At 48.3% G+C, this 23,472-nt stretch overlaps 1 protein-coding gene across 1 annotated transcript in view; it reads right to left on the bottom strand.

Annotated features, from left to right (window-relative positions):
* LOC119168980 (3-oxoacyl-[acyl-carrier-protein] reductase FabG) overlaps positions 1-23,472 on the bottom strand; it is a 135,294-nt gene that overhangs the window by 42,238 nt on the left and 69,584 nt on the right. Inside the window, exons 5-6 of the mRNA XM_037420158.2 lie at positions 16,519-16,559; positions 1,433-1,502 (exon numbers count right to left, since the gene is read on the bottom strand). Of these exons, the coding sequence (XP_037276055.2) occupies positions 1,433-1,502; positions 16,519-16,559 (111 nt within the window). The remainder of the gene's footprint in view (positions 1-1,432; positions 1,503-16,518; positions 16,560-23,472) is intronic.

The raw sequence follows: 23,472 nt of genomic DNA on the forward strand, positions 1-23,472 counted from the left end.
AGCAGTGGCGAGACGCGGAAACAAATACGAGAGTGCAGATGTCGTGCAAGCCCTATGCCACTCGCCAGCTGTCTCGAGCATTGTAGAGGCTGTGATCGTAAAAGACGGTGCCGCTTACGTCGCCAGGCATGTATCTACCGAAAAATGTTCACTTTCGTGCGTGTTGTACGTCGCTAAAACGGACACGAATGCAATCGGCTGTGTCATTTGCTGCAGCGGTAGCCACCTTGTGTTGCACGGACTCGGCACTAGCTCGCTAGCAGGTAGAGGGAATTCGTGAACTAGCCTTGCAACACAGCTGCACTTTTTTGAAACCAACACAATGGTTCTACGTCCGCCACGTTAAACTCGTGAAACGAATGATGAAGTGCAGCGGCTTCGTGAACCAATTCACGAAGTGCAGGTGAAACGAATGCACGTAGAGTTAGTGTCTTTCCGACAGCTTGTCGCTGTCGTCCAGGAAGAATGGCAGAAGGTGGCGCGTTCTTCCATAGCTGATAGCCTTTAAGAATGTTTTCCACGCAGTATCATGGCAGTATTGGCTTCCCAGGACGTCACGGAAAATTCTACGACATTGTTCTGATGTTACCCAAGCACAGGCCTCACACATCTCTTTTTTCTTGCGACAAAAACAACGCAACACACCCTCTGTGCATTTGTGCAAATGTTTGTTTTTATCAAGGCTGTGAACGCACATAATGCGCATTGTCTTAGCCGATTCAATTTTTTTACTTACAGAGCCTACGTGCCGCATCGCCAAAATGTGCAGAACCAGCGCGTTGGTTACTCGCACCACAAAATAAGTAGTGTCCTCCGGTGAGCCATTTCGGTCGGCCGGCATGCGAAAGCGTGCTTGCCTAGCGGAGCCACGCTGGCAGTGTGCGCATGGTAAACTGCAGGCCGGCTAGTTGGCAACCGGAAGCAGTGACCATGCTTCTAAGATAATCTTTCCCTCGGCCAATACCACAATGCAACACCTTGGCTCCATGAGCACCCATGAACTGCACCAGCAGCCATGTGTTCTGAGTGTCCTATATAAATCCATGAGTGCTGTACGTCACTTTGCTAATAACTGTTCTCTCCCTCATGCAATCAGCGTGGCACAAGATGCAATAAAGTTGCGTATTAATAAAGACAGTTAACAGGTCAGCAACAAAAAAAATTAATTTTGCGCCATAAAAGAAAAAAAGCGCAATGTCGCTACCACTTGCGGTTATGACTTCTTATTTTACTTTTTGTTATTTTTCGCTGTTAATAGTCCCCTCTTCACCTAACTGGCGACGGTGGCAACGAGCCGCCGACTACTGGATCTATGGGCTTCCATGGAAGTTACGTTACCAGTTTGCATATACTTCGGTATTGCTGCGTACTGGGATGCGATCAGGACAAGCAATATTTCGCGGCTTGAACGTTCGTCAAAATTCATACATACCCAGTGCGGAAATCTTTGTCAACTTGTCCACACCGGCTTTGCTGATGCCAGACAGCGGAACTGTAGGTACCTTGAAGAGAACATGAATTTATATTTCATTCAGTCACCGAGAAATCGGTGCTTACGTAGGAAATCGTGCTTACTTGTAAAATGTTCAATGAATCGTACTCTTAATTTAGCTTAGCGAAATATGAGCTCATTCATTGCAGCTGTAAAAGAAAGACTGGGGGAATTCCATGCAAGAATTTTCTGGAACTATGCAATCCCACTTCGCTCTTCTATGATAATTTGTATATACACGATTGAGGTAATAAACTGATGATCGATTGTTATGTGGTGTGTAAAATTCCAAAACTACGATATGATTATGAAGAAGGTAATAAATTGATTCCTGCTGACATACTCAGTTAGGCTTGCAAGCATAAACAATACTGAGATGCAGTAATAACTCAGCCGGAATATTGCCGAATATAGGCAATCAGCAACAGTGGAAAATTATCAATAGTCTCGTGTCTCAGCGAATATTCTATCGAGAAGAAGAGATTTTTGTTGTGCGAGTATTTTCAAAGCCTAGCATGGTTCATTATATCGGAAGCTAAATCCCAGTCTCTAGAAACTACACTTTTGGAAATGCAAAGCATCAACAAATAATGGTATCCTATGACAAGCAATATATTGGCTATAGAATAAATGAATAAAATACTTGACCTCAAGACGAATCGGACTATTGTGAATATAAGAAATTTGAGACTTTCGCATTTGCTTCGAAAGGCACCCAGCAACTCTTTTTTGCCATGGTCAGAAAACGCTGCTGACCGACTCCTGAGAACACGTTTGCACAACATTCTAGCGCAGCACATGACCTCGAGTACGCAAATAATTCTCAAAGTTGGCCAGAATTCGCTTTCTTTTCTCTGCACAAATAGTGCCATAGACGCAAGAGATTGTGTCAAAAACATAAAGTACATGGCCAAAGACTGATTTGAGCGCGATGATTTGTATAGTTATCGTAGCCACCGCACAATGCCGCCACGTTCTCGAAATTGGTCACGCTCGAGATCACAATAACAGGAAGTCGCATGTTCAAAGAAAGAAGTGCCCATGGTCATTGTGAGTCCTGAGGATTTCACCTAGCTTTTTCCCCCTTTTTGTCTCTTTTCTGCGTAGCTTTCAGTACGCTCGTTGATACCAAGGTCTAGACAGGAAGGGCTTGAAGCGTCTGGCAGGACCCTCTAGCTTCACTCGCGCTCGACGGGCTCTAAAAATTGTGGAGGTCTATTCGTCAGACTGGATGTAGGTGCGTAGCCCTGTACTATTTCATCTTATATGTTTAATTACAATACCTGCTACCCATTCATTAATGCTATCGTATTTCTCTATGTTACCAGCTATAATATTTTGGATAGGGAGCCCCACCCTCTGTTCTGTCAGCCAAGCAATGATAGCAAAGCGCGTGCCCATTATGTAGCCTTGTATAGGCCTCATACGTCCTCCTAATCTCACTTGACCAAATTGCATTCCATTTAACACACACCAGTTGCTCGAAGAGCACAGCGAAACATCCCTCACGAGACGAGATTGTAGCATTAAACCTTGCCATGTTGAGGTTCAAATGGCGGCCTCTCGGGACGCAGAGATTCTCAGCATTACCTGCTCGTGCAGATCTGACTGGTGCCGTGGTCAATTGCTTCGCAGCCACTTTGGAAAGAGAAACGAGGGTTAGTTAATTGGCGTAATCATGAAGGAGGGAGGGGTCAGATACAGCTCCAGGCTGTCCAATCCTCTGCTGAGACATGATAAAGTACTATTTCAAAGCTACCGTGAAGATGTTGAATCGACAAAGAGTAAGGTAAAAACAAGATACAGTATACTGATAAGTGTCTACAATGCCAAAAGAAGGAAGAAGCAGGATGGAGACCAGGCAGCCAGAGTTTATGGCATCGGTAAAAAAGTTTGAGAGGGAAAGTGTTGGTAGACTGCGCAGAACGCAAACATTTACGGATCTTACTAACACATAGCTTTACCGAAAAGAAGCGAGCTGTAAGTAGACATGGAGTAGCCGTTATGGCGAACGTAAGACCGAAATTGTTGATATATTCAGTCAGCACCTAGGCATGTTGCAGCATGTGCAAAGGTTTGGCAAGGTACAATTCAGTGACCACAGAATGGTAAGGTTTCGAATGCACCTAGACTTGAAGAAGGAGCGACAGAAACTGATACGCAAGAAAGCCCATGAATGAGCTAGCGCTGAGAAAGAAAGTGCAGGAACAAAGTGTCGCTTCAGAACAGATACTCGGCTGTTATCTCAAAAACCGGTCTTAGAATTGACCCAATGAATGATAATCTGACGAGTATCATTACGGAGTGTGCAGTGGAAGTTGGGGGACGGTCATTTGAGCGGGGCCTAGCAAGGTACCCAAGGAAGCGAAGAAGCCTATCAAGAAACGTCGAATCCTGGAAGGTAAAACACAACAGAAAAAATAGGACTGACAGAGTTTTCGAAGTTGAATAACAAGTGTGAGGTACCCAGTGGGAGAAGTAACGTGGATAGAATCGAACATGCTTTAAAGAAATGCAGGAAGCGTCAAAGCGGAGAAGAGGAAACTTCGGATGGGCAAAAACAAGATGTACGCATTAAGATACAAGGAAGGCAAAGTAGCTACCAATATGCATAGGATAGTTAAAGTACCGGAGGAGTTTTACAGAGATTTGTACAGAAGCCGGGAGAAGCACGACCTTAATACTATTCGTAACAAGCAGTAACCCAGATGGCACCCCACCAGTAATCACAGAAGAAGTCAGAAAAGCCTTGGAGTGCATGCAAAGAGGCAAAGCTGCTGGTGAGGATCAGGTAACTTCAGATCTGCTGAAAGATGGAGGACAGATTGTGAAATAAAAACTAGCTACCTTGTTTACGGGGCAGGAATGCTGACAAGATGAGTACCAGAGTCTTGGAAGGATGCTAGCATCATTTTAATACATAAGAAAGGAGATGACAAGGACTTAAAGAATTACAGGCTGATCAGCTTGCTCTCAGTAGTGTAGAAGCTATTTACAAAAGTAATTGCTAACAGAGTTAAGCAACCATTACATTTTAATCAACCGAACGATCAAGCAGTATTTCATACAATACAATCAACAATCGACCGCAATCATACTATCAATCAGGAGAATACACCCAACACACCTTACATCGTCTTCACAGAATACGAGAAGGTATTTTATTCAGTAGATGTATCAGCATACGTGCAAACACGGTGAAATCAGGGTGTCGACAAAGCATATATACCCATCCTAGAAAAAATTTACAACGGATCAACTGCCATCATAGTGCTCCACGAAAAAAGTGAGAGAATACCGATAAGGAGGGGTGTAAGGCAAGGGTATATCGTCTTCCGAATGATATTTACCGCGTGCTTACAGGGGGCTTACAGGGGTCTCTAATGGGAAGAGTTAGAGATACGAGTAAATAGAGAACACTTTGGTAATTTGCGCTTCACTGATGACAGAGCATTTCCGAGTGGCTCAGATTGTGAATTGTAATTTATGATTACTGAGTAAGGCAAGGAGAGGAGAAATGTAGGTCTTTGTCACATCGCAGCCTAGCGAAAGGCCATGCACATCCGGGCCGGCCACAGGAGCCGAGAAAGGGACTGAGCCGCTTCTGATGCGGGTGAGATAACCCCAACCTTTATTCCATGCAACCAGCATGCATATGTGGCAGACACTCATGTGACCAATGACGTCGCATACAAGCAACCATTTCCAATTGTGAGAAACACCGTCAGATACCGCGGACACTTGACGCACATGGGCGCCATCACCACATCTTCTCTTCTGTAATATTACGCAGACAATTGCAACCGACTTTTCAGCACTAGCAACGAAAGAAAAGTTTGCAGAAACAAACAATGCACAAGAAAAAATACTGTCAATTGGTTAACCCGTAGAGGTCCAGCTGTTGAACAGGGTGACCAGATTGCGTTTGGTATTGATGGATTGATTGATGTGTGGAGCTTAACGTCCCAAAACCACTTATGATTATGGGAGGCGCCATCGTGAAGGGCTCCAGAAATTTAGACGACCTGCGGCTCTTCAACGTGCACCCAAATCTAGGCTCACGGGCCTACAGAGCTTCCGCCTCCATGTGAAATACAGCCGCTGCCGCCGTGATTCGATCCCGCGACTTGCGGGCCAGCAGCCAAGTACTTTAGCCACTAGACCACCGCGGCGGGGTGCGTTCGGTATTCAGGAAGGTCGATTACCGGCAAGGAAGGGCTAGGTAGATCATCAGGTGCCTTGCTGTCTATGACGCAAGGCACCTGTGAGATATTTGTTTCGTTTATACCCGGTTATAATTTGATTGAGGAAAACCATAGCTACCTCCATCGTCTTCATCTTTTAGTTGTTGAACGAAGCGAACGAAGGACTTTCTGTTTCCTACACCAGTGAATGTTCTAACCACGTACGACGTCGGCCGCTCAGCAAGTCGCAAAGCTCGCGCTTTTGCTTTGCAGTCCGTCACCCAGACTTCCACGCCCGGTTTGAGTGCTCCCAACGAAGTAGCCCTATGACGATAGTTGGAGTTTCTACGCTGTCGCTATCGGGTGGTCGTATCATGGCTTTTGAGCTTCTTCGTATGAGGCAGAAAGCTGGTGGGATAGACAGGCACCGTGGCACGTAGCCAACTGCTCATTAGAAGTTCTGTAGGGCTTTTTTCAAGTAGCCCAGAAGTGTTCCTGTACGCAAGGAGAGAAAAATATAGGTTATTTGCCTTTTTATGAGCCCTTTAATTGTCTGGACCATCCTCTCTACTTCACCATTTACCTGCGAGTACCTGGGGCTGGACGTCCCAGCGTGAAACCTTAGCTGCAATCAAACAACTTGTATTCCTGCGGCACGAATTGTGTTCTGTTATCGGACATAGCTTCTGGTATGCCATGTCTTGCAAATGAACTTGCAAGGTGCGCAATGACAGCGGCCGACGTTGTAGATCATAAAACAATCTCTGGGTGCCTATAAAAATATTCCACGACTACCAAATACTATTTTCCTTGAATATGGCAGAGATAAGCGCCTAGTTTTTGAAACAGACGCTGTAGAGTGGTGGTCGGGATTATGGGTTCTGACTTTTGGTGTCTATGCTTGGCGCATATGCGGCAATCGATAACAAAAGCTTTCAGCTGACAAATCAACCGTGATCACCATACCGACTCTCTGACTCCAGCTCTGCATTTTGCGATTCCCAGGTGATTCACGTGCAAGCGTATCGAGACCTTCAAGCGCAATGTTTGAGGATTGATTACACTCACACCTTTAAATAACACGCCTTTAGCAACTGTAAGCGCTCTTTCCTGCCAACAAGGACGCAAGACTATCGGAAAGATGTGAATTTTTGGCCTTCTTTCTGAGTGAATTTTACGATTGCTTGAAAACTTTCGTCAGCGGGTTGCTCTGTTTACACTCTCTCGAAGAGGCTGGCCTCGAAAGCGTTTGACAAGCATCCTGAAACGTGCTTGCTGACGTCACTAAGAGCCAATGCATTATCACTTTTCTTTCTCTGAATCAGCGCTCTGACAACACATCTGCAGTAACTATAGGCTCTTGCCCGGGACGTGCACAACTTCATAGCTGAACTGCATGAGCCTCATCCGAAAACACTGAACTTGAGGTGGTAAAACATCTAAAGAGGTTTTTCCCAACAACGGTACGAGAGGTTGTGGTCGGCTTCAGCCCGAATTTAAAGACCTTTGATGTTTTTTTGGACTCGTTATAGTGCCCACATCATTGCTAGAGATTATTTTTTTCAATCCAGGAGTATCTGGTTTTGGCAGGCGTCAACGAGCGCGATGCAAAGGCAACGGGTCGTTTTTTGTTGTTTCGTTGAACTTGCATCAGTACCGCCCCCAAACCGAATGATGACTCATTGGCGGAAAGAATCGTAGGGCATTTTGCATCATAGTTAGCTATGACGCGCGCACTAACCGATAAAATATTTAACGCACGATGGCGCTTGTTCTTGGGCTGGTCCCCACGTTCATTCAGAACTGTTCAAAAGCAAGTGACGTAATGCCACCATTTTTAAAGCCAACTCTGGTATGAATCTTGCCATGTGATCAGTCATACCAAGCAGCCATCAAACGTCAAACACGCTATTTGGCGTCGGCAGTTGTTTGATGGCCCAGAACTTTCCAGGGTCCGGCCTTATTCCATTTCGACTTGAAACACAACCAGAAAACTTTATCTCAGTTACTCAAAAACAACACTTTTCTTTGGTTAGGGTAACGCAAGCACTCATAAGACGGCCTAAAGTAAGACTCAGACGCTCATCATGTTGAGTTTGGTCGCATCCATAAATTAGCATGTCGTCCATCATCATTACAACGTCTGGGATTTTTTTCAGAATCGGCGACATTTTCTTTTAATTATACTCAGGTGCAGACGTTTCTGCAAGCGGTTGTTTTTGAAGACAATATCACTCAAATCACGTAATGAAGATAGTTAACAATTGGCTTACTGGCGACAGCGTGGTCTAAGAAAATTCAGAATTCGCGTCGAGCTTGCAAAAAAAATGAGGCCTCACTTAACAGACCAAGATATCTTCCACAGTTAGCATGACATAGCGCTCACGAAGTACACTTTTGTTTAGTTGTGTTAAGTCAACGCAAATACGGATGTCCCCGAAAGGTTTGAGTACTGGTGCAAAACCCGCGCACCATTCTGTTGGTTCGTCTACTTAGCGAATTACGTCGTCTCGCTCCATACGCTCGAACTCCTGCTTAACTCGGTGCCGCGGGAGTAAGGCGATGCGACTAGCAACCTGAATAGCAAAAGGGAAAATGATTCGGCTTCAATCTGATATGGTATTCCCCTTTCAGAGTTCCCAGACTAACGAAAAGCTGAGGGTGGGAAGCTTCGATGGCTGCCGTGCAACTGACCGAATCAGAGAACTTGATCAGCTCAAGCGCTTGCCTCGCCACGGTGGTCTAGTGGCTAAGATACTCGGCTGCTGACCCGCAGGTGGCGGGTTCGTATCCCGGCTGCGGCGGCTGCATTTCCAATTGAGGCGAAACTGTTGTAGGCCCATGTGCTCAAGTTAGGGTGCACGTTAAACAACCCCAGGTGGTCAAAATTTTAGGAGCCCTCCACTACGGCCTCTCATAATCAAATGGTGGTTTAGGATGTTAAACGCCCCAAATCAATCAATCAAATCAAGCTCAAGGGCTTCGAGCTCTGGTAGACCCAAAAGTATCGAGCGCAAAGGCAAGACCGCGTGCAGGGCTTGTCGGACACTGTGTGGCTTCCGCTGAATAGTGGCAGAAAACTTTCCGAGAACTCGCTGTGGCTCGTTCGCGAGTCCCGTTAAGGTAATGTCGCACTTCTCTAGTTTGGTAGGCAATCCCGGAAACGTTAAGGGTACAATGGACACTTCTGTCCCCGAATCAAGTATAGTGAACACCGGAGTGTCGTTAATGACAACTTGACCATACCAGAATTAGAGTGCTCCCCATTTACGATGCCTACAAAATACGCCCCCTTGTACATATGAGGTTCCGTGCGGTCACAAAGTGAGTGTCTAACTTTTCTCTGATGACTTCATACTTTCTTTAGCTGGCCTGCAGCCTTTTTCCGACACTACTGCGAAATGTCCGGAACAACCGTAGCAGTTGCATTTAGCAGCTCGTGCCAGGCAGGAGGCCCTTGAGTGCTCTTTTGACCGCAGTTGGGGCATGAGCTAATGGTGAGAGGTCAGTAGGGCTGTGGTCTGCGTTGACCTTGTGTGACAGGTGCAATGGTTCTTGACTAGGTGCTCAAACGGTGTCCTGAAGAAGTTTTCCGTGGCTGCCGTTGTTCGTTGACCACGTCCAGGTTGCTGGCTGGCGCTGCCGAAGGTTTGTCAGTGGTTTCTCGCACCTGCTGTTGCTGTTGTTGGACGGTGTCCTTCAAGTGAGCTTTTTCTAAAGTGCTGGCGAGAGCCGAGTTTGCATTCATTTGCAGTGACTCTGAGAGCTTGGCGTCACTGAGACCAACTACAAGCTAGTCACGGATTATGCGTTCCTTTTCCTTGTAGTCACACCGGTCCACCTGTGCGTGCAACGTGATGATAAACTGGTCGAATGTTTGTGCAGGTTGTTGTAGGCATCGGTGAAAACATGCGCACTCGTAAACGAGGTTCCGTGCGGTCACGAAGTGATCGTCTAACTTTTTTCTGATGACTTCATACTGCTTCTGCGTTCTTTCAGATAGTGCGAAGGTAAAAGATATCTCTCTCGCTTGTATGCCCATTGTGCAGAGTCCGGACTTGCGCTTCTTCACTTCGCTCATTTGGGTCTAAGAGGAAGCGGTAGTTGTCAAATAGTTGGATTCAGGAAGGCCATTCGGACGTCTGATCAAAGTCATATGTTGGCAAAGCTGGAACAGTGAACATGCCGTGAACTGGCTTGACTTCTTTGTCTTTTGACATGACGCCAATTGACGAAGACTGGTGCGACGCCCCTCGAATATCAGAAGACACTCCACTTCTGGCACCATGTCTTGTTGCGGCCTAGCGAAACGGCATGCGCATCCGGGCCGATTGATTGATTTGATTTGTAGGGTTTTAACGTCCCAAAACCACCAATTGATTATGAGAGACGCCGTAGTGGAGGGCTCCGGAAATTTCGACCACCTGGAATTCTTTAACGTGCACCCAAATCTGAGCACACGGGCCTCCAACCTTTTCGCCTCCATCGGAAATGCAGCCGCCGCAGCCGGGAATTGAACCCGCGACCGGCGGGTCAGCAGCCGAGTACCTTAGCCACTAGACCACCGCGGCGGGGCCGCAGAAGTTGAGAAAGGGACTGAGCCGCTCCCGATGCGCGCGAGATAACATCAACCTTTATTCCATGCAACCAGCATGCATATATAGCAGACAACTGCCTTCACGTACAAGCAACACTTTACAATTGTGGGCAACAGCGCCAGATACCGTGGACACTTCACGTGCATAGGCGCAATCACTAAAGTCTTATTATTAGTCTGCAGAAAACGAAACTAATGTGCGACAACCTCGGAAAAGAACAGCGCTTCGAGATAGGTAGCAGTGCACTGCAAGCTTTGAGAAATCACGTCTATTGGAACAGCTAGTCACCACGGAGCCGAATCACGACATTGATGATTGAAGTGACTAGAAAAATATGAACGGCATGTTGGAAAGCATTCTCAAGTTTGACTGGTAGATTGCCATTATTCCTCAAGATATATATATATATATATATATATATATATATATATATATATATATATATATATATATATATATATATATATATATTGTAAGCACATTCCAAGCATTTGATCGTTCTCACTTGCACATACCCATCATCATCGTTCTCACTTGCACATACCCATCATCATCGTCCTCTCTCTTGGTGTGGTTCTGAGCCGAGCCAGACATCGCAGAATAAACGCTTCTGCTCGCCCTGCCTGCTCGCCGTACCTAGTCTGCCTGCGTCTTTCAGAGTGGTGGAAGTGCCGGGGTAAGATCCCGACGTCCTCCTACGTTCATTTCCCACCTGGAGCTCCGATCTGGTCGCCGATTGCACCCAGCCACCCACACAGGTATGCAGACATCGGACCTAACGCCTAGCCCTAACGCTACAGCCCCTACGCCGGCGGCTGCCCGCTCTTCATCTACTGTCACCAGCCCTCAGCGCGAACCGCCCGTGTTCGCGGGTCTTCGCGGTGACGACGTCGAGGAATGGCTTGACCTTTACAACCGTGTGGGTTCAGCCAATCGATGGACCGAAGCAGAGAAACTGAGCTACCTTCCTTTCTATTTGACCAGCGTAGCCAAAACCTGGTATTTTAATCACGAAACTGACTTCGTTGATTGGTCGACCTTTGCCAACAAACTGCGACAAATATTCGGATGCTCATCGGGTCGTTCCGAAGCCGCGAAACAGAAGCTGGCTGTGCGTCTACAACTGGCACATGAGTCGTACACTTCGTATATCGAGGATGTTTTGGCCCTCTGTCGCCGTGCGAATAAAGACATGACGGAAGATGAGCGCGTTCGCCACATCCTTAAAGGAATCGGCCCAATCGCATTCAACGCCTTGGCTGTTGGCAATCCCGCTACGGTTAACGACGTCATTTCGACATGCCAACGCCTTGACCAGTTGCAGTCCCTTCGGCTTCAACAAGACAGTGATCCACGCCTGATGCCTCCCTCTGAATTAAAAACCCTTATCCGCACAATTATCCGGGAAGAACTTCGAGACCTTGAACAGCAGCGGTCCACTGTCGCCTCCGCTCCGTCTCCACCATTCGACCTGCGGAATCTTGTTAAGCAGGAGTTAGCGGCAATGGCGACACCGACATCCCCGGTCGCTCCGCCAGCACGCCCGATGCCCACATACGCCGATGTGACGCCCAGGTCGACACCGGCAGCACCGGTTGTTCAAACGGTAATGCCCACATATGCGGAGATCGCTGCGATTCCGCCTGCTCCCGGGGCATCTAGCTCTACGGATACTGCTAGTAGCCATTTGGCTGCTATGCGAGGTGGAATGACTGCTGCACCCTTGTATCCTCAGTGGCGTCAATCCCGTCCTGTTTGCTTTTACTGCGGTATACGAGGCCACATTTCTCGTTACTGCCGTCGCCGCCAGCAAGAGGAACGACGAGGCTATGCTGAGTTCGAACGAGACCGGTTCCGAAGACCAGATCTTTATGCTCCAGACACCTACCCGTCCGCGCAGTACCGGTCTCCGTCTCCTCCAGTGTCCCCTCGTCAACATCAGGAATACCGCTCCTCCAGACGACGCTCTCCATCGCCCTATCGCCGCTCCGCATCGCCACTTCGTCCAATCATCTCCCGTCCTGTTGACCAATCTTCGGAAAACTAAGGATTGCAGTTTTTGGAGGGAAAACTGCGTCCCGTCGACCAACAAAAATACCTCCTGTTCGCCCAGCTAATATGTTGTCAGTGACTATTGAAGGTATTCCTGTGCAAGCTCTCGTTGACACCGGTGCAACCACTTCTGTTTTGCGTAGTGACTTGTGCTCGCGCCTCCGTAAAGTCAGAACGCCCTATGTGGGACCTGTGTTGCGTGGGGCAAATAACGTGCTGATTCAACCTGACGGACAGTGTACGGCTCGTGTTTCTATTGATGGTATACGTCACCACATCGAGATGATTGTGTTGCCCACGTGCATTCATGAACTTATCCTTGGTTGGGACTTTCTGCATTCTGCTTCCGCTGTTATATCCTTTAAAGAGAACGTCATTCACATAACGGATACAACGGATGCGCCCATTCCAGTTTCATCACCCTCGATCTCCAACTTGGTCATTGTTGAAGACTGCGTCCTGCACCCTGGTCACGAACACGTGATAGCTGTCGCATCTACCCAAGTAACCGACGGTGATGCACTTGTGGCTCCTTCGTTTCGCTGCACCTCCCGTGGAATTCTCGTCGCCTCTTGCCTCCTCCGGTTTTCCTCTGGCTGCGCTTTTCTGCCCGTTTCTAACACAACTGCAGAATCTGTGCTGCTGCCCAAGGGAATGACAGTGGCAAAGATTGACTTCTCTCCATTGACCTCCATCGCGACACTCTGCCCGTCTTCGTCACCAGTACCAGCTCCAGGTTCACGTTCTTTCCCTTTTCGACCTGTCATTGGTTCAGACCTCACACCAAAACAGTCTGAAGCACTATTGGCCCTTTTGGCTAAGCACAAAGCCTGCTTTGATAGCTGTACCACAACACTGAGTCAGACTTCCGCGGCTGTACATCGCATTGAAACCGACGGTTCTCGTGTGATACGCCGTCGCCCATATCGGGTTTCGCAATCAGAGAGAGAAATAATTGAAAAAGAAGTGAACGAGATGCTATCGCGAAATATAATACGACCTTCTTCGAGTTCCTGGGCATCTCCAGTCGTTTTAGTTAAAAAGAAGGATGGCTCTGTTCGTTTTTGCATTGACTACCGCGCGTTAAATAAGATCACACGCAAGGACGTATATCCTATGCCTAGAATTGATGACGCTTTAGACACACTGCAAGGGGCGAACTATTTTTCGAGCCTTGACTTACGATCAGGTTACTGGCAAATCCCCATGAACGAGGCTGACAAAGAAAAAACTGCATTTGCCACACCGGACGGCCTTTATGAATTTAATGTAATGCCATTCGGCTTGTGCAACGCTCCAGCCACGTTTGAGCGAATGATTGATACTGTTCTTCGTGGCCTAAAATGGAAGACCTGCCTCTGTTACTTAGATGATATCGTTGTTTTTTCAAGTACCTTTGCCCAACATCTTCAACGATTAGACGAGGTGCTACAATGTCTCTCCAAGGCTGGCCTTCAGATAAATACAAAGAAGTGTACATTTGCCAGCAAAAGCATCAAAGTCCTCGGTCACGTCGTTTCCAAAGACGGAATCCAACCAGATCCCGAGAAGATCGCAGCTGTGCTACAGTTCCCTCGACCGTCCAACCAAAAGACGTTGCGCAGCTTTCTTGGTCTCGCGTCCTATTTTCGTCGCTTTATACGCAACTTTGCTACCTTAGCGGCTCCGCTAAATAAGTTATTGGCCACTGGTGCTCCTTTCTCATGGTCCAACGACTGCGAATCTGCATTTGAAATTTTGAAAGAACGCCTGACTTCCGGACCAGTGCTGCGCCACTTCGATGAGAGAGCGCCTACCATACTCCATACTGACGCAAGCGCACAAGGCATTGGAGCAGTCCTTCTGCAGCGTGATTCCACCTCTAAAGAGCAGGTTGTGGCCTACGCTAGCCGGACTCTGTCAACAGCTGAGCGGAATTACACCATCACGGAGCAGGAGTGCTTGGCTATCGTATGGTCGATACAGAAATTCCGCCCGTATCTCTACGGTCGGCACTTCACCATCATCACCGACCACCACGCACTCTGTTGGCTTTCATCAATGAAGAATATGTCAGGACGTCTTGCGCGCTGGATACTGCGCTTACAAGAGTACGACTTTACAGTTACGTACAAGTCTGGCAAATGTCATCATGATGCCGACGCGCTGTCCCGGTGCCCACTTTCGCTCTCTCGTGACAATACGTCCACCGCATCGCGTTCGAATGACTCTGACACCCAGCTTGCCTCACAACACGTATCGCTCGCATCGCTGGATCCAATGCAGCTATCTTCGAACTCCGATTTACGTTCACTTCAGCTGGCAGATTCCTACTGTCGGTCTTTCATTGATCGCCTTCGCGGTGTCACTAAACCACCCAACAGCCGCTTGCGACGCCAGCTTCGACAATTTCGCCTTCAGGACGGTGTGCTTAAGCGCTACATTTACCATCCCACCGGTAACAAGTGGGTGCCAGTTCTTCCCCGCTGCCTTCGTCTTCGAGTTTTGGAAGCATTCCACGATGATATTGCTGCCGGTCATCTAGGCTTCCACAAGACCTACGATCGCATCAAGACGCGCTGCTTCTGGCCTGGCTTGTCCACAACGGTGGCCAAATACGTGGGCTCGTGCGCGTTGTGTCAGCACCGCAAGCGATCCACATCCCCGCCTGCTGGTTTCCTTCAGCCTCTTCCCTGTCCCACCACACCATTCGAATTTGTCGGAATAGACTTGTATGGTCCTTTGCCGTTGACACCTTCCGGTCACCGTTGGATCGTCACTGCAGTCGACCATCAAACAAGATACGCCGAGACTTCACCTCTTCATTCTGCTACCGCCACAGAAATCGCCAATTTTTTCTTGAACTCCATCGTCTTGCGCCACGGAGCCCCTCGCGTCCTTTTGAGTGACCGTGGCAAAGCCTTCCTTTCCAAGGTCCTGGATGAAGTCCTGCAGGCGTGCAATACAGTGCATAAAACCACTTCTACATACCATCCGCAAACGAATGGCCTTACCGAGCGCTTCCACCGAACACTCTCTGACATGATATCGATGTACTTGCATCCTGACCACAAAAATTGGGATAACATTTTACCGTTTGTCACCTTCGCATACAATACTGCGGTACAACGATCAACTGGCTACAGCCCGTTTTTTCTCGTGTACGGCCGATCTGCCTCCTCGGTCTTCGACACGGCATTTTTCTTTGCACCGGCTCCAAGCAGTACCTCGCTCCCAGAAGAGTTCGCAGCCCGAGTCACACAATGCCGTGAAATTGCTCGCAAAAACACGGAAGCAACCCAAAAGGAGAGAAAACATCGCTGTGATAAAAAACGACGCGACGTGGCCTTTAATGCTGGCGATAAGGTTTTACTATGGACCCCGGTTCGAGCGTCGGGCCTTTGCGAGAAATTTCTTCACCGGTATGTTGGCCCATACACCGTTGTACGACAGACATCTCCAGTTAACTACCTCGTCACCCCGCTTCAGTCTGTCACTGACCGCCGTCTGCGCAGCACGGAAATAGTTCACGTCTCACGCATGAAGCCTTTTGTTACTCGTTCGGCCGATCTCTGACTGGCGGCCAGGTTGGCCGCTTCGCAGAGGGGGGGGGGAAATTGTAAGCACATTCCAAGCATTTGATCGTTCTCACTTGCACATACCCATCATCATCGTTCTCACTTGCACATACCCATCATCATCGTCCTCTCTCTTGGTGTGGTTCTGAGCCGAGCCAGACATCGCAGAATAAACGCTTCTGCTCGCCCTGCCTGCTCGCCGTACCTAGTCTGCCTGCGTCTTTCAATATATATATATATATATATATATATATATAAACTGCTGAATCTCTTCAGTGCTTTCCTACTTGAGTTGAGGACGACGCCGTGGCCAATGAAAAGGAAGATGATATGTGTAATCCGAAGGTATAAGAACAGAGCAGAGCACACTTATGCAGGGTGTACTGACCGAATAACAGTGATGTACTGACTAGATTTTGTATTTGTTGCATAGAACTTCGCATCGCGCAAACGAAATATCCAGTGAATATTGAGGTATTTTAAGTGAATAAACTTCACTTGATTATCAGGTGAAATGGTTGTTAGGTAGTTTAGATACGATAAACGCAATTCACTTGCTCATTCATTTGAATCCCATGCTGTGTATACTCGGTAACTTGCGTGCAATGTGAAAAAAAAGTACAAGCAAGACATACTGGCCTCATTGATCCGATGCTTGAGACGTTGACTATATTTCCTGGAAAGAAAAAAAACAAGATGAACAATTAAACTGAGGCATAAATATCAAAATAGAAACTAGACATTCCTATTTTGAAACTACCTGGATGTGCCGCATATACTGATTATTTACAAAACCGCAGTTTCACCCCATTGTAAAGCACTGAGTGTGACAGTAACAAACTTTGATGTTCTACGAAGCGAGGCTGGCAGCTAACTCTCGTACAACTGGTCTCACGCAACTCCACAAAACATTGGTGCAAGAGAATACGTCCGCTCCTTAAACACTTTTCGCACAGTCTCCTCACGCTGAGAGCGCAGCACGCAGAAAGTAGAGTACCTCAATGCGCGGAGGCGAAAGAGCGCATGGAGGCACTCTTGTATAAAGGCACACGATCTGCCCGGTGGTGGCAGCCTTGCACGATTACGAGATGGCGCACGTACCTGCGATTACCACCGCACCCGTAAAATCAGTTCACAGTTGCTGCTTGAGCAACAACTCCTCTCACGTCTTTTCAGGCTCGTTAAAGGTGCCCTGCTACGTTTTTTGAGGATGGTGAGAAAACGTTAGCTTTCGGTTATATAGGCTTTTGAGAACACGCGAGCCAAGTAATATAACCCAGCGTGTGGCTTGAATTCACTACAAATGACCAAAAACAGCTAAATCTCATTGCTCCCACCTTCATAATCGACGGAAGGTGGGAAGGAACAGAGGTTAATCTCCTATTCCCTCACTTTGCCAGAACAAATCTACTGGACTTCAAATATAGTTTATTCGTTCGTTCTCGTCTCTCGAGAAGCTCAAAAATAACTCATAAAAGCCATTCTATCAGCAATTAGATAAATTGAACATGGCGCGCTCGATCGTTAGAAGGATCGTTATGGGAGGCCACGACCTGTCCATGCGTGCGTGCTCAATAAGACTGAAAAGGCAATGACTATGATGACAGGCCCCGTTAGCGCAGTACTACCGTTACAGTGAGGGGGCCTTCCACGTAGCGTCATCGTACCTACAGTGACAGCGCCCGCTAGTGCACTATTATTGTTGAACTGAGGGGTCTGCCAGCGTAGTATAATCGTGACTACAGTGGTAGGGCCCGCCAGCGTGGTGCTATCGTTAAAGTGAGGGGGTCCGTCATAATAGCGATGCAGCTATGACGACAAGCCCCTTCACCGTGAAGCAATCACTACGGTGAATGGTGCCCGTCGCCATAGCGTAGTGGTAAAAATGAGGGGGCCTGTTGCCGTAAGTTTGTAGTCGTTTTAGACGCCACCATCTATAAGTTGGGATGGCGTAGTGGACACTGCCTCTGGGCACGGAGGTGTTTGGACGCAAGATATTCAGCTCTCTGAGAGCGGGTTCAGCAGCCGCGTCTTGTGGCACCATGCTTGCTCATGCCCCAACGAAATATCAGTACGTGATACCGACTGTGCCATCAGGTGAAACTATGAAACACTATTTGTTACTGCACTGTGACGCACTGGAAGGCCATGCTGTCTTGAAGATTTCCCCAAGCCGCTGCAAGAAGTTCGTCGACCTGAAAGACGTGACCGGTATCGGATCTTTCTAAATGAAGAAAGTGTGGCTGATGAAGCTACGAACACGTGAAGCAAAGGAAGTGAATGGTGACCGCGGGTGGCCGGAAGGTGAAAGGAAGATTTTGCGCTGTCATAGATCCCGTACAGGAAGGTATAACATTGAAAGTGCACTCGGTACCATTTCACTTGACAGGGGAGGCATTAAAGAAGGCTTTTGACCGCTATGGGGAAGTGAAAGAAAGACGTCAAAAGGAATGGAAGCTACGAGATTTTGAGCAGGCCGAGTCTACCACACGAATTGTGTGGAAGACGCTCCAAGGGCACTTAGCACCGCACTCGTCACACCACTTTTCCAGGTTTTTGGTGGCTCAAAACTTGTTGTAGTTCGCCGAAGAGCTCCAATTTGCCTTCGGTGCGAACGTATAGGGCATACTCGACGAGACTAGAGCTCTGAGGTGTGCTCAATGTCGAGAATGCGGTCATGAAGCACAAAATTTCGTACCCACACACAGAAGAGTAGCTGGCAGTAGCCAGTCTGAAGAAGAGGGCCTTGAACTGCTTGAGGAAGAGGTAGAAGATAATCTGCCAGCGTCCCCAGAAAGCCAGACAGAAGAGAGGTCGACTGAAGTGGAAAATGCGGGACGCCAGCTGCGTCGACACAGGAGCAAGCAGGAAAACAGAAGATTAAAGTAAAAAGAAAGGACATCTCTTGCACCTACAGTATTGTACCAAGGGCGCGACGCGCTGTGCGACGATTTCAATGTGGGAACGAAGACATTCAAGACACCTAATAAGACGGCTACCGAGGTGCCAGCTATGCCTTCCAAGTGGTGCTGAAGGGCAGACACCACCGTGGATGCTACTGTTGGGGAGACGCTGGCGGTCAGAGACAGAGGTCGCTATTTTTTTCGGCCTCCCATCGCGGGGGCATGACTTAGCGCCTTTAGGAATGGGGATGGGGAAAGTAAAGAGGATAGGAAGGAGAGAGAAGAGAAAAAAGTGGAACGCACGGAAAGAGGACGTCTTTCTCAGTACACTCAGTAGAACAAATCGAAAGCGTTCGTCTATAAGATGGCGAGGCCCACAGACGTAAAGAACTTGAGGAAGGATAAGAGGCCTTGTGCCTTCAAGGGCGCGGGGAAAAGGAGGTTTTCCACCGTTGTCTCGGGCAGGCCGCGTGGACGATGACGGCTCACCAGCACGCAACGCTCTTTGCCCAGGTCAGGCCAGGAGCATATATTATGCTGGAGCGTTTCGTCATCACCGCATCTTCGGAACGCGCGCGATTAGGAGTGACCCGCGGAACACATGTGTGCCGCAGGCCAGACACTAGCGGTACGTAGGCGAACCAACAACCGTTACTCGCCCTGTCCAAGCCGGTCGGTCTCGGGAAGGGATGGCGGAAATTGGCCGCTTCACATCCGCGTGTTAGGGTGGGGCGCTGGTATGGTAGCATCCACTGTTGTTGCCGGGAGTCATTCGACTGGGGTAACCTGAGTGACTGGCGTGTCGCAGCGGTGTGCTGCCTTAGCGGCGGTGCCAGCGTTCTCGTTGCCAGCTGTCTCAACGTGTGAGGGAAGCCAGTGGAGGGACAGGCGCACACCGCTATTTTTGATGGCGGTCAGTTTAGCGTGCAGCAACGCCGCAGTGATGCCTGCTTGGTCTGGTTGGAGCAGCGCTTGTAGGGCTGGTCAGGAGTCGGAGAGAGTCGCCACGGACAGCTGGGGTAACGTGGCAGCGCGGTGGATTGCTGCTAAATGAAGGCTTGTCACTTCAGCTGCAGTACAGCTGGCGTGGAAGCGAAGTCGGCACCGCCAGTTTTCCCAGCCGTTTTCCCAGCCGCGGCAGTGTGTGTCCCGAAGGAACCCGGGCGTGAACACCAAGAGGTGCCCCCTAGCCTGTCATATAGTTTCGCCACGGCTGCCTAGTGGAGCTCGTATGCCGGTGTCCACCTTTTGCTGAGGTTCATCATCATCATCATCAACATCAGGCTGACTACATACACTGCAGCGCAAAGGCCTCTCCCATGTTCCACCTGTCAACTCGGTACTGTGCTTGCTACTGCCAATTTGTACACGCAAGCTTCTTAATCTCATCTGCCAACCTAACCTTCTGTCTCCCCCTAACCTGCTCGCCTTCTCTGGGAATCCAGTTAGTTATCCTTAATGACCAGCGGTTATCCTGTCTACGTGCTACATGCCCAGCCCAGGTCCATTTCCTCTTCTTGATTTTACCTGATTTTTAAAATCTCGGCTCTTTTCCTAATTCACTCTGCTTTCTCCGTGTCTGTAAAGATTACACCTACCATTCTTCCTTCCAGTGCTCGCTGCGCCGTCCTCAATTTAAGCTGAGAGCTCTGTGTAAGTTTCAAGGTTTCTGCTCCGTAGCTAAGTACGGGCAAGCTGCACATGTTACATACCTTCCTCTTGAGGGATAGTGGCAATATACCTGTCATAATTTGAGATTGCTTGCGAAATGTGCTCCACCCCTTTTTTCTAGCTAATTCGATCTCGTGTTTCGGCTTCGCGGTTATTACCTGTGCTAAGTTGACTTATCTTTTACAACTTTAAGTGCACTACTACCTATCTCGAAGCGTTGCTCTTTTATGAGGCCGCTTTACTTCATCAAGGTGTTGAGGCATAGTGCAGGATGTGGAAGTGCTTCACAAGGTTTGATGCAGTGACCATAGACTGGTATGGTATTCAATTCGCCCAGACTTGAAGAAAAAACTACAGAAACTGATACGCAAGATGCCAATCAATGAGCTAGCCTGAGAGGGAAAGTACAGGAATTCTAAGTCTCACTTCAGAACAGGTGCTTGGCTCTCATCGAGGAAGCCAATCTCAGCCTTGACGAAATGAATGATAATCTGACGAGTATTATTACGGAGTTCAGTAGAAGTTGTAGGTACGGTAGTTGGACAGCACATGGATAAAGCTCCCAAGGAAACGAAGAATTTTAATAAGAAGTGTCAAAGCATGAAAACCTCAAGTACAACGAACAAAATAGATTTAGTAGAGCTTTCGAAGTTGATTAATAAGCGTCATGTAGCCAATGTAAGAAGGTATAAAGTGGAGAGAACTGAACACGCTCTGATTAAAGAAGGAAGCGTCAATGCAGTGAAGAGGAAACTTGGGATAGGCAAAAATTGGATGTATGCACTAAGGGACAATGAAGGCAGAATAACTACCAATACGGATATGATAGGTAACATACCGGAGGAGGTGTACAGAAATCTGTGTAGTAGCCGGGACAACCACGACCTTTATATAAGAACTAGCAGTAACCCAGATGACACCCCCTCCCCCCCAGCAATGATCGAAGAAGTCAGAAAAGCCTTGGAGAGCATGCGAAAAGGCAAAGCTGCTGGTGAGAATCAGGTAACATCAGATCTGCTGAAAGATTGAGGACCAATTCTGTTAAAAAAACAAGCCACCCTGTCTACGAGGTGTCTCCTAACAGGAAGAGTACCCCAATCTTGGAAGAATGGTAACATCATCTCCATGCATAAGAAAGGAGATGACAAGGACTTGCTCAGGTTGCCCAGCCCTGATTGCACGTCGTGGGGCTGGTGATGTGGTGGAATGTACTGAATAGGACAGGAAGTTTCAGGCACCAACTTTTCAAATAGATCAAGCGGCCAGCTCTTAACGCCTTGAGCCGCAGTGGATAGTGGTTCTGACTGCCAGGAACAAAAAAAGGGAAATGCGCCACAACACGAAGGTCAATGTAGCACATTTGTGAAGGAGAGGCGACACAATGACCAACGCATCTGGCGTCGTGGATGCCCGTTCAAGGTGTCGTGCCTGCGCAGGCGCTCGGTTTATGAAAGTTGCTAATTGCTGGTTGCTGTATCGTTATTTCACTCTTGCTAATTGAAATGTGTTGGGTTTACTTAGGGAAAACGTTGGCGGGAAACCTTATGCTGCGCACCAGACGCACGAAGTAGCGAACGCAGAGCGGGGCTGCACGTAAGCACGCAATAAAGAAGAGAAGAAAAGAAAGGATTTCATCAGGGCAACGCGGAGTGTTGGTCTCATCTCTCTCTTAACATTATTGGTGCGGAATGGCCGGGATAAGACTGACATCCTCCGTAGCTATCCAGTACCAAGAATGGATAAGTTTCCAAGACATCGAGGTGCCCTTCGCGGTTTTAGTACATGACTCCTGCGACATGTAGGAACGTAGTGATGGGCTTCGCAACAAGGACACAGCTCTCGCGAACTGGATAAACAGATCACCTATGCCTTCTATGGTGAAGAGCGTGACGTGAAATTGTGGACACCGTTCGGATTACTATGAGAGGATCGTGAAGGTCATCAGCAGGCTTCGATCTACGATTAACGCCCGTGCACCGGTTGGTTTGACCATCAATGAAACCAACCAGCCGAGGTATGCGGGTTCAAGTGACAGATCCAGCCGCTTCATGGGAGCTGCCCACTCGGACACCACTGGCCAAAACCTTGCCAATCACAGCAGGCTATGGGCAATAGCCTTACAAGTCGCTTTGCCGAAAATTCACGCGACCGTCATCAGCGGAGAGAATCGTGGGTGGCAAGGGTTCCGTAAGAATTACGAGACAACCACCCACACGCACCCCGATGTCATCGGTATCCACGTGTTTAAGTACCTGAAGACGTACTTGGCTGACGCTGCGAAGCGGGACATTGAAGGGGTACGGCTAACACAAGAGAACTACAACATTACCGTCAAGGTGCTGACCAAAAGGTTAAGCAGAAAAGACCTCCTCATTGACGACCACATTGAAACCCTCCTTACCATCGAACCAATCGAGACATCGTTGCAAGTATCAAGACTGCGGGACTTGTAAGAGCAAATACAGTTCAGGACCGGATATCTCGGAGGCCATGGTATGCCGTCTTGCGAGTACGCAGTTGTTCTGTGCCTGAATCTGATGCGTTAATTACCAGATATGTGGTGGTCCAGTATCAAAAGCACGTGAAAGCCGAGGCAGATGCTGCAGACTCTGTAGTTCAGTCGAAAGAAGAGCAAGTGAAAGCAATCCCTAAGTTCCTTCAAGTTGAAGTCAAAAGTAGAGAAGAGATTCGAGCGTCACGCGAGAAAACGACTTCAGGGAGAACGTCAACGGACCGTAAAGCTGCATACCCCGTGATAACACCTTACTTACCGTCTGCCCTAGCACTTACAGAAGGATCATCATGGCCAGGTGCCAATTTAAGACGAGGACAGACAATGTGTCCCTCTGTGGTGTCTCAGGACACGTCACGCGTTATTGCCGGTTCGTGATATAAGCAGAGGGAAAGTGCTAACGTATTTCCAACAACAGCGAGCAATGCTTCAGGTGCGGGAAGCAACAGCAGTTGCTTCCCGCATCTGAAGCATTGCTCGCTGTTGCTGAACCGCAGCCTGGC

The sequence above is a fragment of the Rhipicephalus microplus genome, chromosome 3 (assembly GCF_043290135.1).
Source record: "Rhipicephalus microplus isolate Deutch F79 chromosome 3, USDA_Rmic, whole genome shotgun sequence".
NCBI lineage: Eukaryota > Metazoa > Arthropoda > Arachnida > Ixodida > Ixodidae > Rhipicephalus > Rhipicephalus microplus.